Source organism: Petaurus breviceps, unplaced genomic scaffold (assembly GCF_028583685.1).
Source record: "Petaurus breviceps papuanus isolate PSGF00001 unplaced genomic scaffold, PetGlider_PUasm1.0 558, whole genome shotgun sequence".
Lineage (NCBI taxonomy): Eukaryota > Metazoa > Chordata > Mammalia > Diprotodontia > Petauridae > Petaurus > Petaurus breviceps.
In genome coordinates this window covers 3,259,508-3,275,174 of record NW_027186376.1, presented here as the reverse complement: position 1 = coordinate 3,275,174, position 15,667 = coordinate 3,259,508, and the positions used below count along the sequence as shown (strand labels likewise).

The following is a 15,667-nucleotide window of genomic DNA, read 5'->3' as shown; positions in this document are numbered from 1 at the left end:
TCTTCATGGGTAAAATGAGTTGGAGAAGGAAATGGCAAAACAGTACAGTATCTCTACCAAGAAAACCCCAAATGGGGCCATGAAGAGTGAGACAATACTGAAACAATTGCTTGGGAAGTTAACAGCTACCTAAGATGGTTACTGAAAATGGGATTTGGATTTCAGAGTCACACCTTAAACCATAGAAATGATGAGCTTTTGTCCGAGAATGGAGACTATGCTATAAGAGCTTAGCGGAAGCATGTTTGCCCAGAGTTGCGTATATCTGGTTAAGATGCTTATAAACTCAAAATGAAAGCATTGGAAGAAAAGTGCACGTGGATCTGTAGAGATTGGAATTGTAGAAAGTACCAAGTGCAGCACAAAGAGAAGACACCAGGAAATCATGGGAGAAAATACCCCCAAAGAGGAAGCCATGAAGTTCATGCTAATGTCTGTACACAAATCATTAGCAATATGGAAGGCAAAGGGGCAAACTGGGCTTCAGGGCTGTTTGAAGCTCTGCTGAGGCTCCTGAAAGGCTCACTTCATTCAAAAGGAGCACTAAAACATGAAGTAAAAGGGGCTGGGAGCTGCAGAGAGGCAGGTCAAGGGCGGCCAGAAGGACCAAACCCACTCATGATTGGAGCTGCTCAAAAAGGACACCAGCTGTCTCAGGAACTAGTGTGCCCCCTTTCCCTGAATGTCTTCAAGTGAGGATATTGGGAGCACTTCTTGGTAGGATTTTGAAACAAGGCTGCCTAGTCAGGCCTGGGCTGCCCTGATTCCAACTCTTTTCATTTATTTATTTATTTTTTTAAAAAAGCAATTGGGGTTAAGTTACTTGCTCAAGGCCACATGGCCAGTTATTTCTGGGTGTGGTGCTAAGTATCTGGGCCCGGATTTGATCCCCAGGTCATCCTGACACTGGGGCCGGTGCTCTTACTCGCTGAGCCACCTGGCCACCCCTTGATTCCAACTCTTAGATTCTGTGGATGGATCTCTTTATTTGGACATCATGGCAGGCAGACTCATTTCCATCTGTTTCTCTTTGCTGGTTTGTGAGGTAACACTGTTCATAATTCTCAGTTCAGCAGTTATTGATTACTGCCTGCTACATATAAGACACTGCACTGTATATTACAGGGACAGAATGACAAATGTTATACAGTCTCTGCTCTCAAAGAGCTCACCTATTAAAGGAATATAACATGCATGAATAAGCATAATGGGAGGAAGGGGGGCACAGGAGCTGAGAGAGGAAATCAGATACATTGCTCTAGGATAGTTTGAGGAAGGAGAGATCCTTTTAAGCTGCAAAGGCCATGAATGAGGGAGTATGTGAACTGAGCTTTGAAGGAAGATAAAGATTCTAAAAAGTATCCATGAAGATGACATGCATGCCAGGCACGGGACGCAGCTTGGCCCAGTGTCCGGGGGCAGGAGATAGGACAGTTAGATAGGATTCTATCATCCAGGAATCGAATTAGATGGAATGTAGAATGCTGGAGGACTAATGTGGAATGAGGGTGAGGAGGGAGATTGGATCTAGGTTATAAAAAGGCTTAAATGCGAGGCTGACAAGTCCATATTTTCTCCAGGGGACAACAGGGAGGTCCAGGGTGTTATGTTTTGCATGTGTTGAGCTTGAGATGCCTGTGGGACTGAAGGTTCTTGTGCAAGAGAGTTATATGGTCCATCCTATGCCTTAGGAATTTAATTCATCCAATATTGATCAAGCAGCTACTCTTCTCTAGGTGCTGGGCACATAGAGGCATGGCCCTTGCCCTCAAGGAATATACATTATACTAAGAAGAATTATTTGACAGACATGTGAAGACTGGATTGAAAGGTGAGAGATGGGGAGCAAGGAGACTAAGTAGGAGGCTCTTGCAATAATCCAGACTGGGGGTGAGGAAGGCCTGAACTAGTCATCAGGACAATGTAAATGGAGAGATAGGGACAGAACCAAGAGGTGTTATAGGGGTCAGGCAGTAAGACTTCGCGGTTGCTTGGCTATGAGGGAAGAGTCGCAGACCTGAGTGACTGGGAGGATAATGCTGGCCTCAGGAGAAATACTGAAGATTGGGAGAAAGGCAGGATATTGGCGAGTTACATTTGGGATGTGTTAAACTTGATATGTTGGCAGGGCTATCTGGGTAGAAATGTCAAGGCAGACAGTTGAAGCTGCAGGACTCGAGTCTGGGAGAAATATCAGGATTATTTAGAGATTTGGGAATCATCTATGAGAGATGACAATAGAGCCTTATTAGAGCAGATGATATCAGAGAGAGAGACAGAGACAAAGAGAGTCAGAGACAGAGAGAGAGACAGAGACAGAGAGAGAGAGACAGAGAGAGAGAGACAGAGACAGAGAGAGTCAGAGACAGAGAGACAGACAGAGAGACAGAGAGAGAAAGAGACAGAGAGAGACATAGAGAGAGACAGAGAGAGAAAGAGACAGACAGAGAAAGAGATAGAGAGAGAGACACAGAGAAAGAGACAGAGACAGAGACAGAGAGAGAAAGAGACAGAGAGAGAGACAGACAGAGAGAAAGAGACAGAGAGAGACAGAGAGACAGAGAGAGAGAAAGAGACAGAGAGAGAGAGAGACACAAAGAGACAGAGAGAGACAGAGACAGAGAGACAGACAGAGAGAAGAGAGCACAATGCAGATCCTGGGAAGAAGGAATGGAGGGGATAATTTCACCTTCTATTTCTTAAATCCCAATCCATATTTTCCAAGAATTTCCCACCCCCACACCTACCCCCCACATTTCCTATGCCCAGTTCTCATTGAAGTCATCCAGCATCTGGGTACATTTTGGCTTGGTTTAAAGGATTTTGTGATAACTTTTGTGGCATTTCCTCTCCTCGTTCATCTTTCATAGCATATGTTGCTGCTCATTCCCTGTGTATCTCCAGGTTCCTTGTGTTCACCATGTGCTTGTACAACAAGGCTGGGTAGGGATGACTAGGGATCCCAGGAAAAAGATCGTGTTTGTGCCCTTTGGGCCCACGATGACATCAGCTCCACTGACTTTTTTCCTTTCCTCTTCTGAGAATCGTTGAACTGTCCTTCCATTTCAACTGCAACTTCTTGATCTTCTGGTTTTATTCATAGTGAATAATGTCAATGTGGATGTAGTTCATTTCCTCCAATGTGTACTAATTCACTGGTCATTGGACAAAGACTTCGCATTTGAAGTCCTAACAGTTTAATGAATGTTTGTAGGCAGTCTAAAAACAGTGTGATTCTCAGTCAAAGGGCCATTTTAAAAAAATTGCTGATGGGTTATCATAGACAGAATAATTCATTACTTAACGAATGCCCTGTTGGTGATGAATCACTGTGTTTGGCTTGGTTGGTGCTTAGACAAAAGATAATGTGTATTACTAGGGTTTGCCAAAACCAGGTCTTGCATTCCACCAGTACAGCCTTTGTGAAACTGGGTCACTTCTATGTCATGATAATTCATCAGAAGAAGACTTTTGTGGAGGGCAGTTTGTCTTATCACTTAAGGGGCATGGGAAATGGGATTTTCTTACTTTAAAAATATGTGCATTAAAAAGTCTCCTTCATTTTGCTTACTAGAATATAGCACCCTATATGGTTGCAGTTCTTGCCTTCCCCTAAGCTAGCTTTGCTTGTCTTCATCTAGTCCAACTCCTCCACTATAGAAGTGAAGAAACTGAGGCCCAGTGAGGGCAATGGGCTTGCTGGAGGCCCCAGAGGGAGGCAGTGATAAAACTGGGACTAGAACTCTTGCCTCTACGCCGGGTCCAATGGCCTTTTCATTCTGGTCGCTTTTCCCTAGAGCCGCTGCTTTTCTAGGGCCAAAGGATGTCAGAGTACCAGAACCAGAAGAGACCAGAAGTCCCATGTCCATTCTCTAAGCCCGTCTCCACTGTCCATAGCAAAGAGCCTCCAATCTCCACTCAGACACCTCCAGGGACGGGGAGTCACCAGCTGTTCTCAGCTTGTCATCACCCAGTACCCGACTTCTGAACCCCTGAATTAGTGGTCCAGGCCCACACCAGGCCCTTTGATTTCTTCTTCCCCCAAGTCTAGCCTTTCGGTCAATAGCATCCCATAGTGTTTCTAGTCACAAAAACGCATCACTGCTGATAGTGCGTTTTTATTCTTAAACCTGGTTCAGAAGAAAGTAGTTCTAGGTTCAGGGTTCAAAGTCCATGTCTAAAGGCATTTCTTGAACACAAATCACTTATTTGGACTCGATGTCTCTAAGTAAAGATCTTTCCATTTCCAACACTGTAAAATCATAGGACCTCTTTTAAGGGGATAAAACGTGGCTGGCGACTTACCGTGGAGTACTAGTGATTCTAATAGTGAAACAAAATTCTATTAAATGCTATTGTGTTAGATATTGTAGTATTGCAAAAAGAGTTCTGGCAGAGGGCCTGGGTTAAAATACCTTCTTTCTCTAGGCTGTAAAATGAGGTACGTGGACTAGGTTATCTATGCCTTTCACCTCTAGACCTGGAATTGAAATGGAGAATTGGATCATGGGAAAATGGCAGAAACAGCAGGAGAGAGGAGAAGGGCCTGAGAGTGTAGACGGAAAATTGTTAGAAATTAAAGCTGTGACAGAAAATGAAATGATTGTTGGAGACCACAGCATAATCAAGGACAGATATATATGGGTACCTGTGCTTACAAATAACTAAAAAATATACAAGATATAAGAAGAGAAAGAACTTGAGGGCAAAACATCCCTAGCAGAGGCAAACTGTCTAGCGAAAAAGAGAAAACATTGATGTGAGACAAAGTCAAATACAGGGTGTCCCAAAAGGCTTAGTTCAGTCTTAAGCTTTAATAGCTATTAAGTTAATATAGTAATATAAGCATATTATAATAACATGTTAATATAATTATATTAAAATAATAACTATTAGACTAAAATATTAATAGTTATTAAAGCTTAAGACACACTAAGACTTTTGGGGCACCCTATGCTTGTGTAAACCTCTTTGATCTCGTATAAACTCTCTCTTCATTGAAGGTGCTGCCAGGGCTTGGACCCTAATCAGTCTCTCCAAGTTATGATGACTGTGTAATTCAATGCAATTCCAAATTCCACTTCAAATATAATTAAATGTATAGTAAGTTTTTACCGTGTCCAGAGCCTTGTGCTGGGAGTTTATCTAAAACAGTAGATAAGGCCGTTGGGTGGAGAGTCACGTCAATAAACATTACTTTCCTTGTACCCGTAGCTGGAAGGTTTCTGTTTTTGCCTCTGACACTTACTAGTTATAAGTGTAACCCTGTGCACATAATTCAACCTCCCTGTCTCTGACTATCTCAAAAACAGGGATAAGAGTATCTTCCTCACAAGCATGTTGCCATCATTGAGAGTTATTGTGATAATAGTTGTTAAGAACTTTGCAAACCTTCAAACACCATATAAATCTTAGCTATAATAATGTTAATCTTAATAAAGTAAGACCCAGGTTCTTCCCCTAAGGGAGCTAAGGCATATACAGATAGCTGTAATACAGAATAATAATCTCATGTGAGAGGTGCCAAATGCTGGGTAAGGTCTGAGATCTTCAAAGTTTGTTATCAAGTATATCCTTAATAAGGAGGGCTTCATGGCAAACTTGGTTTCCAGGTGATCAGCACATCAAGGGGGTGACATTTCCAGCTCAGGGGTGAGTCTGAGCAAAGGCGTGTGTTTGGGGGACAAAGAGTTGTTCAGTTTGGCATAGAGAGGAATACAATCAGGTAAGACCCCCCGGGAAGGATGGCATCCAAGGGTATAGATAAGATCTATATGCTTGGATAACAAAGATCATTGGAGAAGGAGTTGGAGTTTTCCTTGGTAGGCAATAGGGAGCCACTGAGTAATTTTGGGTGGCAGAGTGACAGGACCAGATAGATGTATCAGGAAGATTATTCTGGTAGTTGAATGACATTGGTTGTAGTGGAGATGAAGGTAGAGGCAGAAAGACTGGGAAGGAATCTGTTATACCTAGTCTAAGTAGGTGGTAATAAATGCCTTGACTAGGCTGGTGTCTGGGAGTACAGCATAGGAGACAGATGTAAGAGTGATCATGGAGGTAGAATTGCTAGGTCTTCTATAGTTTAAAACTGCCTTGGACTTTTGGGACACCCAGTGTAAAAGATCCAGGGCAATGGGGGACTTGAGGCATACCATTAAACACCCCCCTTTTCTCCTCTGTTATTTCTGCTGAGACTGACTTTGTATTGTGGGATGGGAGCTGCCCAAGTTGTCAGGAGAGACCCAGGTTTAAGACTTGCCTCTGACAGCCACAGGCTGTGTGACCATGAGCATACCGTGTCACTTTTCCGGATCTCCTATCTTTCTCTGGAAAATGGGGGCAGATATCTGTACTACTCACTTTGCAAGGCTCTGGTGGTGAGCAAATGGAATGTGTGTAACACGCTTTTACAAACCTTCAAGCACTGTCTTATGACCACTATTCTCTGCTGTGGTGCCTGTCACCCTGGGCGATTTCAAGTAATGTGCCAACGTAAATCTAAACTTTATGGACAGATACGCCCTGAGGAATAAATCTGTATATAAAGGTGCCACTTTAGGGATTCATCAGTCCGTGAAAAATGGAACTTCTGAATCAGCCGCCTCAGTCTTCCTGCCTCTATTTTCACACTACTTACGTGCCATAGTCTGTTACTATGTTCCTGCCCCACACTCACTTTTAAGATTTCTTGATGATTTTCTGACGCATACAACCTTCCATCTCGAACTATGTCTTCTATTAACTGTTGATAATCCTCTGTGAAATGAAGGCAGAAAAGAAGAAAAATGATTTGAGACCATCAGCTTTAAATTGCTTCCTTCCTTCCTTTTGTCTCCTCCCAGCCAAGAAGTTACCAAATCCACATTTGGCAGGAGAAGCTCAGGCAGACATGGAGCTTCCTCTCTCTGAGCCCCCAGCCTTTGTCTTTGTGTCCCTGGCACTTAGGAGAGTGCCTCGCCTCCAGCAGGTGCCCAGTACATGTTCGATTGAATTGGTCATAAAGGTGGGAAATGATTCCAGCCTTACCATCGTAGGTCACGTAGGGCACTTGGAATCCTTTGCCGCTGTTTCCTTCATTGGATTTAAACTGAATCCAGAGCTTTCGAGATCTGGACGTGAAGGCTATGGGCCTCTCGTAGGTCTGGCATGTTTCATAAGTGGTGATGGATGTGGGGGAGGCTGCAAGGTAGAACAGACGTCACCACATCGGAGGCCGCCCTGCGTTTTCGCCCCGGGGCCTGCCTGACTTGGTCGTGACAGCCTTTGGGACTTAAGGTGAGGTCCGCATGCTTCCCTCTGGGAGGGAGCATGGACAACCAGGGAGGGAAGGTCTTTCCCTTTCGCCAGCACTTTCTACCCCTACACTAGTGCCACCCTGGGGGGGTGTCACTTGGGGCTCTTCTCTTTCCCTTCCCTGTTTCCAGGCCATGCTCAAGGCCTGTTGCTTTTAAACTCTGCATCATCTCTTGCATCTGTCTTCTCTGTCCTCACACAGCCCCACCCTTGATTTCAGGAACACACTAATACTCAAGGAGATGAGTGTGATTGGTTGCTGATTGGCCTTCCTCCCTCCAAGCTAGTCTCATTACTGTAGCCAGTGCACAGGGCTGGCTACTTCATTCCCCTACTAAAGAAACCTTGCACTGGTCTCAATGCCTGGCATTGTGAAGCCCTCCATCTTCTGGCTCTCTCCTCCTTTCCCAGCCTTTCCAGGTTTTACATCCCCTCCCCCTAATGGGAACACTTGATGTTTCATGCTTTGTCCTCTGGATGTGCCCCGTACCTGGGGCACTCTCTGCTTAACTCTGCCTGCTGGGTGCCCTCTCCCCCATGAGTCCTTCTCAGGCCTGCTTCTACCCTCATTCCCAGGTGAAAGGGATCTCTCCCTCCCCTGGTTTTCCTAGGGGACTCTGTCTGGACCTTTCCTTTTGCTCACTGCATGCTAACTTGTGGCACTCTTATTTGTGTATCTGTCAGGTCATGACTCCTCCTCTCCCTCTGGGAGAAGGTGAGCCCTTTGAGAGCAGGACGGGTGCTTTATGTAAAATCTACCTTAACCAAAGGTCTTGTTTTACAAGTATCTCTTTAATTATTTTCATTCATTCCAACAACAATGTTGGAGAGGAGGCAGAGATTGTGGTGCAAAGCAGGGATTATTGTTTCCTTGTCTTGGCTAAGACACTGAAGAAGATGACAAAAGGAATGGCCCAGAATCACACTGGTTCTGACTGGTAGAGCCTGGCGTTGGGCCCAGGGGCATTCTGACTGAAGTCCAGGGCTCCTGCCAAGGTGCCACACTGCTCCTGAGAGACAGTAACAGTGATGAAAATGCCTTCCAAAGGACAGCGTATCTGTGCAAATGCAAGGCATTAGTGTTGCTGTGGTTATCTACACAGTTGGCTAGTACTCTGGGAGGAGCCTGGTCTAGGGAACGCTCTTAGAAAGAAATATGTGAGTGTGTGATGTGAGCATCTCCCTCTGTCATTGTAAGATGAGGAGGTTGCACTCGGTGACTTCTAGACTCCCCTGCCACACTTGACACAACGTAATTCTTTTAGGGCATGATGGAAGACATCTAATTGACCCCAAGAGATTAGGGGCACAGTGCTGAGCTTTTGTGAAAATGTGAATTTAATGGAAAGAGCCCTTTATGGGAGTCAAGAGACTCAGGCTGATTGCAGCTGTGACACTTATTAACTGTGCCACTCTGGGGAAATCATTTCCCCTCCCTAAGCCTCAGTTTCCTCATTTGAAACATGTGGATAAAAATCCTTGTAATACTTACCTGACATGGGATATTGTGAGGAAAGTCCTTTTTCAAACATTTAAATGAGATGTTAATAATAATGCTAAATAATGACAGTTCTCCAGTGGTTCAGTGGGCTTCCCTTGGCTATAACAGATTAGACTGCACCACTGGCTTACTAGATCTGCTCTTTAAAAACGAGTTTAGATCCAAATGTGGAGAGAGGGTCTTCACTATTTAGCAGTGAATTCTTTGACTCTGGTATTTTATGAAACAGATCATAATAACAACAGTGATTTGGAATTTAGTTCATCATTAACAGATATCTCCTTTGACTTAAAGGTGTCCATAGCTCATCACCAGCCACTTACCACTTTTTCTCATCACTAAAACATCGCCACATTCGTCTTCGATGGGCAGGAATATCTCTGGCACCACGATGAGAATTCTCCTCTTGGGTGGAGGGTTGATGTTCCATATGCACTCCACGTTGGCAGGGTAGTCACCAGGGTAATTGGGAGACTCGATGTAGCCAGTATAATCTCCCAGTTCTCCTCCACAGTGCTGGTCTGTGGAGAAAGCAGAACCTTCTTGAGGACAGGGTCCATGGCTTATTCATCTTTGTTCCAATCTAGCCCTTAATGTTTGTGGAATGAAAGAAACCAGCATGGGGGATTGGGCCTCCTCCTGGCCACATGGGAACTACAAAACACTGAGGTTTCATTGGCCCTGAGAGTGAGAACTGACGGGCTTCTGAACAGCATCTTTGTATCCCACCCTCATCTGTAAGACAAGATGGTGAGGACAGAATTCTTTCTGCAAGTGTCTGAATGACTATTGTGCAGAAGAACCATTCTCCTGGTTCTACTTGGCCCCGGGGGCAAGAATCAGAGCCAGGATCAGGAGGTAGAAATGACAAAGTCACAAATTCAGGCTCCCCCTAGGAACTATCCAAAAGGGAAACTGGATCTTTAGGGAGCTGATAGGTTTCCTGTCACAAGAGATTATCAAGCAGAGGCCTTCAGTCCTTTGATCCTAAGGTCAAGGCCAGAACCTTGAATATAGGCTCAGTCTAGTCAGGTGAACATAATGAGCATCCAGTGGGTTAAAACCCAAACTGCTGCTCTGACCTGTGAAGACTTCATCATAAACTGCTGATAAGCATCAGTCTCCAGTCCTTTCTATCACCCGCAGGTCTGACATCTGACTGCAACTCCAAGGCCTTGGTCTGGGAGTGTTACTTCACAGGTTCCTCAGAATTTGGAGGGCATTGTGATGGATGGAGCCTTTTTGGAGGTTCTAGATTGGCCCATGGCCTTCTAGCTGGCCGGGGAACCTGAGAAGGCTGTATGGAAGCCAACTGTTCTCTCGCCCACCTCACTCCTGTGGCAGAAGTGCTGTGTGTGACAAGAGAGGTATGAGGGGCTGCGAAGCAACGCTCTATAGGAAGTTAAGGAGGGCTGCCCATAGGGCTGGGCTTCCTGTCCCCTCCCAAGCACCCTCAGTGTCAGCATGAGCACTTCCGGGCTTTGCAAAACCCAGCCACAGACTTAAGAGCTGGGAGGGACATCCGAACTCAGAAGACCATTCCTCCTTACCTTGCTTTTGCACCCTGAACCACCCGCAGTGCTGCAGAGGAGGAAGCAGACCCACAGTGGGGAAATGGCTCACCCCAAGTCATGTGGCCACGAATGAGCAGGCCAGGCTCTCTAACTGTACATCCTGCCAACCACATCATGTTGCCTCCAGAAAACAAGTTCCTGGAATTGGCATGGGGATAATAGCTAGTTTCTACCCAGCATTTAGACAGAGCTTTACAGTTTGCAAAGTGCTTTACAAAGACGATCTTGTTTGATCCTCACAACAACCCTAGGAGGGAAGTGCTGTTATTATCTCCATTTTGCAAATGAGGAAACTAAGGCCCCCAGAGGTCAAGTGACTTACCCAGGGTCACACAGTAAGTGTTTGAGGCTGGATTTGAATTCAGGGCTTCCTGATCCCAGATCCAGTGCTTTATCCACCAGGCCACCTAGTTGCTTGTGATAGTCACCAGGCCTCTAAGGGATATCTGTGCCTGCAGTCCTAAGCCCCACTTTTCCTTCTAAAAATGGAGACAGTAATGCCTGTCCTGCTTCTTTCATAGTTATAGAGATGGTCAAATAAGGGAATGTATATGAAGGTGCATGAACTATAAATGTGTCAATGTGAACAGTTCTCTTAATCATTACTTATTATGCATAGTCAAATTACTATTATTTTTAACAGTAATGGAATTCCCGATTCCTTGAGGCTAGGTTTATGGCCGGCACTCCCACAGGAAGAGAAAGGACTTACTTTTACAATGAGTGACGTTGGTAGAGCCGTCAAAATCTGTGCTTGTGTTCCCAGGGCAAGTTATGCAGTAGTTCTGACCAAATTCTGGCTGGTAGGTGCCGATGGGACACCGGATGCAGCGGTGGGTGGAGGAGTTGTAATAGTGGCCAGGAGAGCAGTGGACTGTGGGAGAGGCATGAGGCAGGCCGTTAGCACCGTCATTAGCAGATGCAGGGCTCACACTGTGCCCCACATTCCATCACTCCCTTTACAGCACTGCCAGGGGCAGCTTTAGACAGAACTTTGACCTCTGTGACTAATATTTCAAAATACTCAAGTTGCTGAGATTGGATCAAATGTAGAGACTGCTTCTGTCCAAGCTTGTAAATCAGCAAAACTCCTTATTTCTCTCTAACCATATGGAAACCTTGCTTGGTCTTAAAAACCCAGCCAATGCCCAGTTCCTTTATGAAGTCTGCCTTGGTTACTCCTCCCTTTTCTGATTCTCTTTTTCCTCTGAACTAGAGAATTCACTGTTAGTCTTGGGCAGATTACCCGGATGTCTTCCATCATAAGTATAACCCGAAGATGGACTGTGGCTCCACACTAACAGACCCTCGCTCAAGAGCTAGAAGGGCCCCCTGTGGAGGTCGTCTAGACCAGCTTGTCCATTCCACAGATGAGAACTCAGGCCCACAGAGGTGACAGGACTTGGCTTGCTCAGTTCCCCATTTTTGGGGCAAGGGGGAGAACTTCAATTACTAGAAAGAACAGTCAGGGCATGAGAGGAGAGAAGGACTCATCTCAGTACAGCGGCCTCCGTGTGCTGCTCTGGGTCTATGTGTGTTTGGGAGTGTGACTGCATGTGTATAGGCAGGCGTACATGCACACACATATGTGCATCTCCGTGTGTGTATGTGTGCCTGTACATATGTGAACACAGATGCGTGTGCATGCTTGTGTTGTACGTCTTTAGCTGTAGGTGTGTATGTCTATATGTATGCGTGTATTGTGTCTGTGTGTGTGTCTAAAGATGGAAATCAGATGTAAAACAAGATGCAGAACCTTGGGCAGTGTGTTCGTGGGAGCTGGAAGGAGCTGCTTTTCATTTTGTTTCTCTATCCTCAGTACCCAGGACAGTTCCTCAAACACAGCAAGCACTTAGCAAGTGTGTTGGATCACTCTTATTTGTACTATTGTAGTATGACCCCACTTGAAATGCTTCCTCTAACTTGCCAGGTGTGTGTGGAAGCTCTTGACCTCTTCTCTGGTCCATGGCCCTAGCTGCCTCATTCCACTTCCAAACCTACTGCTAAACATTAGAGACAGGAATGAGTGTGAGGAGGGCACATTTACCTTTTGTCTCACAGTCTTGGAATGAAACAGCTCCTTCATACTTGGTCACCAGCCCCCCTCCGCAGGGAAAGCACAGGGTGCGTCCTGGCTCGAGCTGGTATGTGCCCAGAGGGCATGGCCTGCAAGGTTTGAAGCCATCGGATGAGTAGAAGCCGGGAGAACACTGTCCTGAAAAATTAAAAGTCATCTCTTATGGGAGGAAGCTGGTCCAGTAGGGACCAGTGGCCTGGGGACAGCTTCTGAAATGACAGAGCCACCAGCAGACCAGCTACTTCTGTGATTTAGCTCTTCCTCCAGCCTACACATGGAAGGAAAAGGCCAAAGGTGCTTCTGGCAAATTCTGGTCTAGTAGAAGTGGCTCTAGAGCCAAACATTGGGAGAATTCAGAGCTGAGAACAGAGGAGCTACTGACTGGACCTTTACCCTCATCCCATTTTTTTACAGAAGAATTTGATAGAAATTCATGAGATTTAGAGCTAGAAAGGACCTTACAAGTTATAGAGTACAAACTTATTTTACAGAAGCTGAGCTTCAGAGCCCAGGGTTACCTGGGTAGTGAGCAGCAGAACTCCTTTGGAGGGGGTTGGTCTTTCCATTAGGCATGGGTTTTTTAGCTCCCCCCAGTGGCTATGACTGTGCATTGATATGCTGTTTTCTTTGTGACTGGGACTGGATTAGAAAGCAGGCTGGCCTGGTACAGGCCTGGGATGAACTTTACATGGTATTGCCTGAGGGCGCAGGGATGCTTTTATTTCAGTTGCACAGTATTGCCCAGAATCCTCTCCCAATCTTTCCTTTGGTTGGTGGCTTGACCTGAGTTGGTGTCATTCTAATGAGTAGAATGACCCAAGTAGTGTGGGCCTTATTGTAAGTGCCTCTGTTTCCCAACACAAAACAGTGGCAGACTAAGACAACATAGGACAGGTGGTAGACTTGTCCACTCTTTAGAAATCAAGTTTCACTTGCCTCCACATTCAGACACATTTCGGGCTCCTGCTAGGCCTTGGCCGTCGTTACTTGGGCAAGGCTCACAGGTGAGCTGACCTTCAGTGTCTTGGTATGTTCCCGGCAGGCAAGGAAGGCACTCACTGTGCTCCCCACTGTAATAGGTGCCTGGTCCACAGGTCACTGAAAAACCAAAGCAGAACCCAACCATGAGGACATCCTTGAATTTGCTTCTAGATCAGGAAACCCTCAAACCTGGATCTCTTGGAGGCTTCAGCCTGCCTCGTTCTCCTTTCACTTCCTGCCCAAGAGCAGGGACATCTGTTACTCATCTTCTCCCTCCAAGAGGATCACAGATTTAGACCTGGAGGGGCCCTTAAAGGCCATCTAGTCCAGCTCTCTTATTTTACAGATGAAGGAACTGAGGCCTGGAGAGGTGAAGTGATTTGCTGAATCTGTAGGCCCATCCCCACCTATTGCATAGAAGTGTTGTTAGCTCCACTGGAGGGAATGAATGTGAGGGAAGTGAGGCAGGAGGTCTGGCCAATCACAAGTTCTTGTCCATTCCCATAAGGAGAAGTGCATGGTGGAGTCTGTAACTTAGCCTGTGTACTTTCACCACCTGCACAATGCCATCTTTAGCTCCCTAGATAAATTGTAGATCACAGAATATTAAAGCTGGGAGGGACCTGAGAGGCCATCTAGTCTAACCCCCTTATTTTTCAGAGGAGGAAACCGAGTTTTAGTGAAAAGTGCCTTTCCCAAGGTCACATTGGCAAAAGGTCTTGCTTGAGGTTATGGAGCTCCAGAGTCTCTAGTCTGGCCTTGATAACTTCTCAACTATAGAACCTACCCCAAGGGGGAGTGGGGAGAATTAGGACCTGTGGGTGATTTCCTGGCATTGCTGGGCAGTTCCTCCAGATCCTCTTCCCAGACCTCTGCCATCTGGCTTCTGTAACTTAGCAGAAGCTGCTCTCTTGACCTTTTAATTGTCAGGTCTTATGACCTTTTATCAGCCCTCCTCTTTCTTGACCTCTCGGCAGCATTTGGCTTTTGGTGAAACCCTCTTCTCTTGGACACTCTCTCCTCTTTGGGATTTTGTGTTGCTGCTTTTTCTCAGTTCTCTTTCTAGCTCTCTGACCGCTTCCTTCCAGACTGCTTTGTCAAATCATCATCCATATCACACCCGCTAACTCTAGGTGGCCCCTAAGATCTTGTTCTGGGACCTTTCTGTTTATATTCTGTGTTCAGAAGTTCTGGGTAGTTTGCTTTTATTATTTCTGGAATTATGGTGTTGAGTTTTTTTGAGTTTTGTTCTTTTATTAATTTTTTTTTTTTGCTTTTTGGAGGGGGGAAGGCAGGGCAGTTGGGGTTAAGTGACTTGCCCAAGGTCACACAGCTAGTGTTAAGTGTCTGAGGCTGTATTTGAACTCAGGTCCTCCTGACTCCAGGGCTGGTGCTCTATCCGCTGTGCCACCTAGCTGCCCCTTGAGTTGTGTTCTTTTGGAAGATCTATGATGCTTAAGTTGTCTCTATGCAACCTGACTTCCAGATCAATGTTTTGCTTGTATAAAGATCATGTTTTAACATTATTGCTTTTTCCTTCTCTCTTTCCCCCCAAGATTGTGCTTTACTTCTGTGTACTTGCATTTCCAATCAGCTTTTCTCTTTTTTGTTTCTCTGGTGAGATAGAGTACCATGGGGCAGCTAGGTGGTGCAGTGAGTAAAGCGCCAGCCCAGAGTCAGGAGAACCCGAGTTCGGTTCCAGCCTCAGACACTTAACACCCCCCCCCCCCCCACCACACACCAAAAAACAAAAAAACTAGCCGTGTGACCTTGGGCAAGTCGCTTAACCCCAATTGCCCTCCAAAAGGAAAAAAAAAAAAGATGAGTGCCAGGTCTGGAGTCAAGAAGGCTCCTCTTCCTGAATTCAGATCTGGAGTCAGATACTTACTAGCTGTGTGACCCTGGGCAAGTCATTGTACTTCATCATATGGCAGTGACCTCGTCAGCTCCCATGAATAGCTAATGACTGCCAAAATCTGTATCCTCAGCTTTAGTCTCCTGAGGCCCAATCCTCTACCACTAACCCATTATTAGACATTTCACGATGGCTCTCCACTAGGCACCTTAGACTCGGCTCCCCTCTTCTGAGCATCCCTGTTTCTGTCTAGGTCACCACCATCCTTCTAGTCATCCTCGGCTTCTCACTCTCCCTCGCTGCACGTGTTGGGCTTGTCCTTGTTACCTCCTAGCCTCTCTTCCTTCTCTCCATTCACATAATCACCCCTTAGGTCAGGCTCA

At 45.8% G+C, this 15,667-nt stretch overlaps 1 protein-coding gene across 2 annotated transcripts in view; it reads right to left on the bottom strand.

Moving 5' to 3' along the window:
* SCUBE1 (signal peptide, CUB domain and EGF like domain containing 1) overlaps positions 1 to 15,667 on the bottom strand; it is a 240,493-nt gene that overhangs the window by 12,741 nt on the left and 212,085 nt on the right. For both annotated transcript variants that reach the window (XM_069102903.1, XM_069102904.1), the window contains 6 exons: positions 13,385 to 13,546; positions 12,419 to 12,586; positions 11,084 to 11,245; positions 9,121 to 9,318; positions 7,030 to 7,182; positions 6,680 to 6,759 (listed from right to left, as the gene is read on the bottom strand). In XM_069102903.1, the coding sequence (XP_068959004.1) occupies positions 6,680 to 6,759; positions 7,030 to 7,182; positions 9,121 to 9,318; positions 11,084 to 11,245; positions 12,419 to 12,586; positions 13,385 to 13,546 (923 nt within the window). The remainder of the gene's footprint in view (positions 1 to 6,679; positions 6,760 to 7,029; positions 7,183 to 9,120; positions 9,319 to 11,083; positions 11,246 to 12,418; positions 12,587 to 13,384; positions 13,547 to 15,667) is intronic.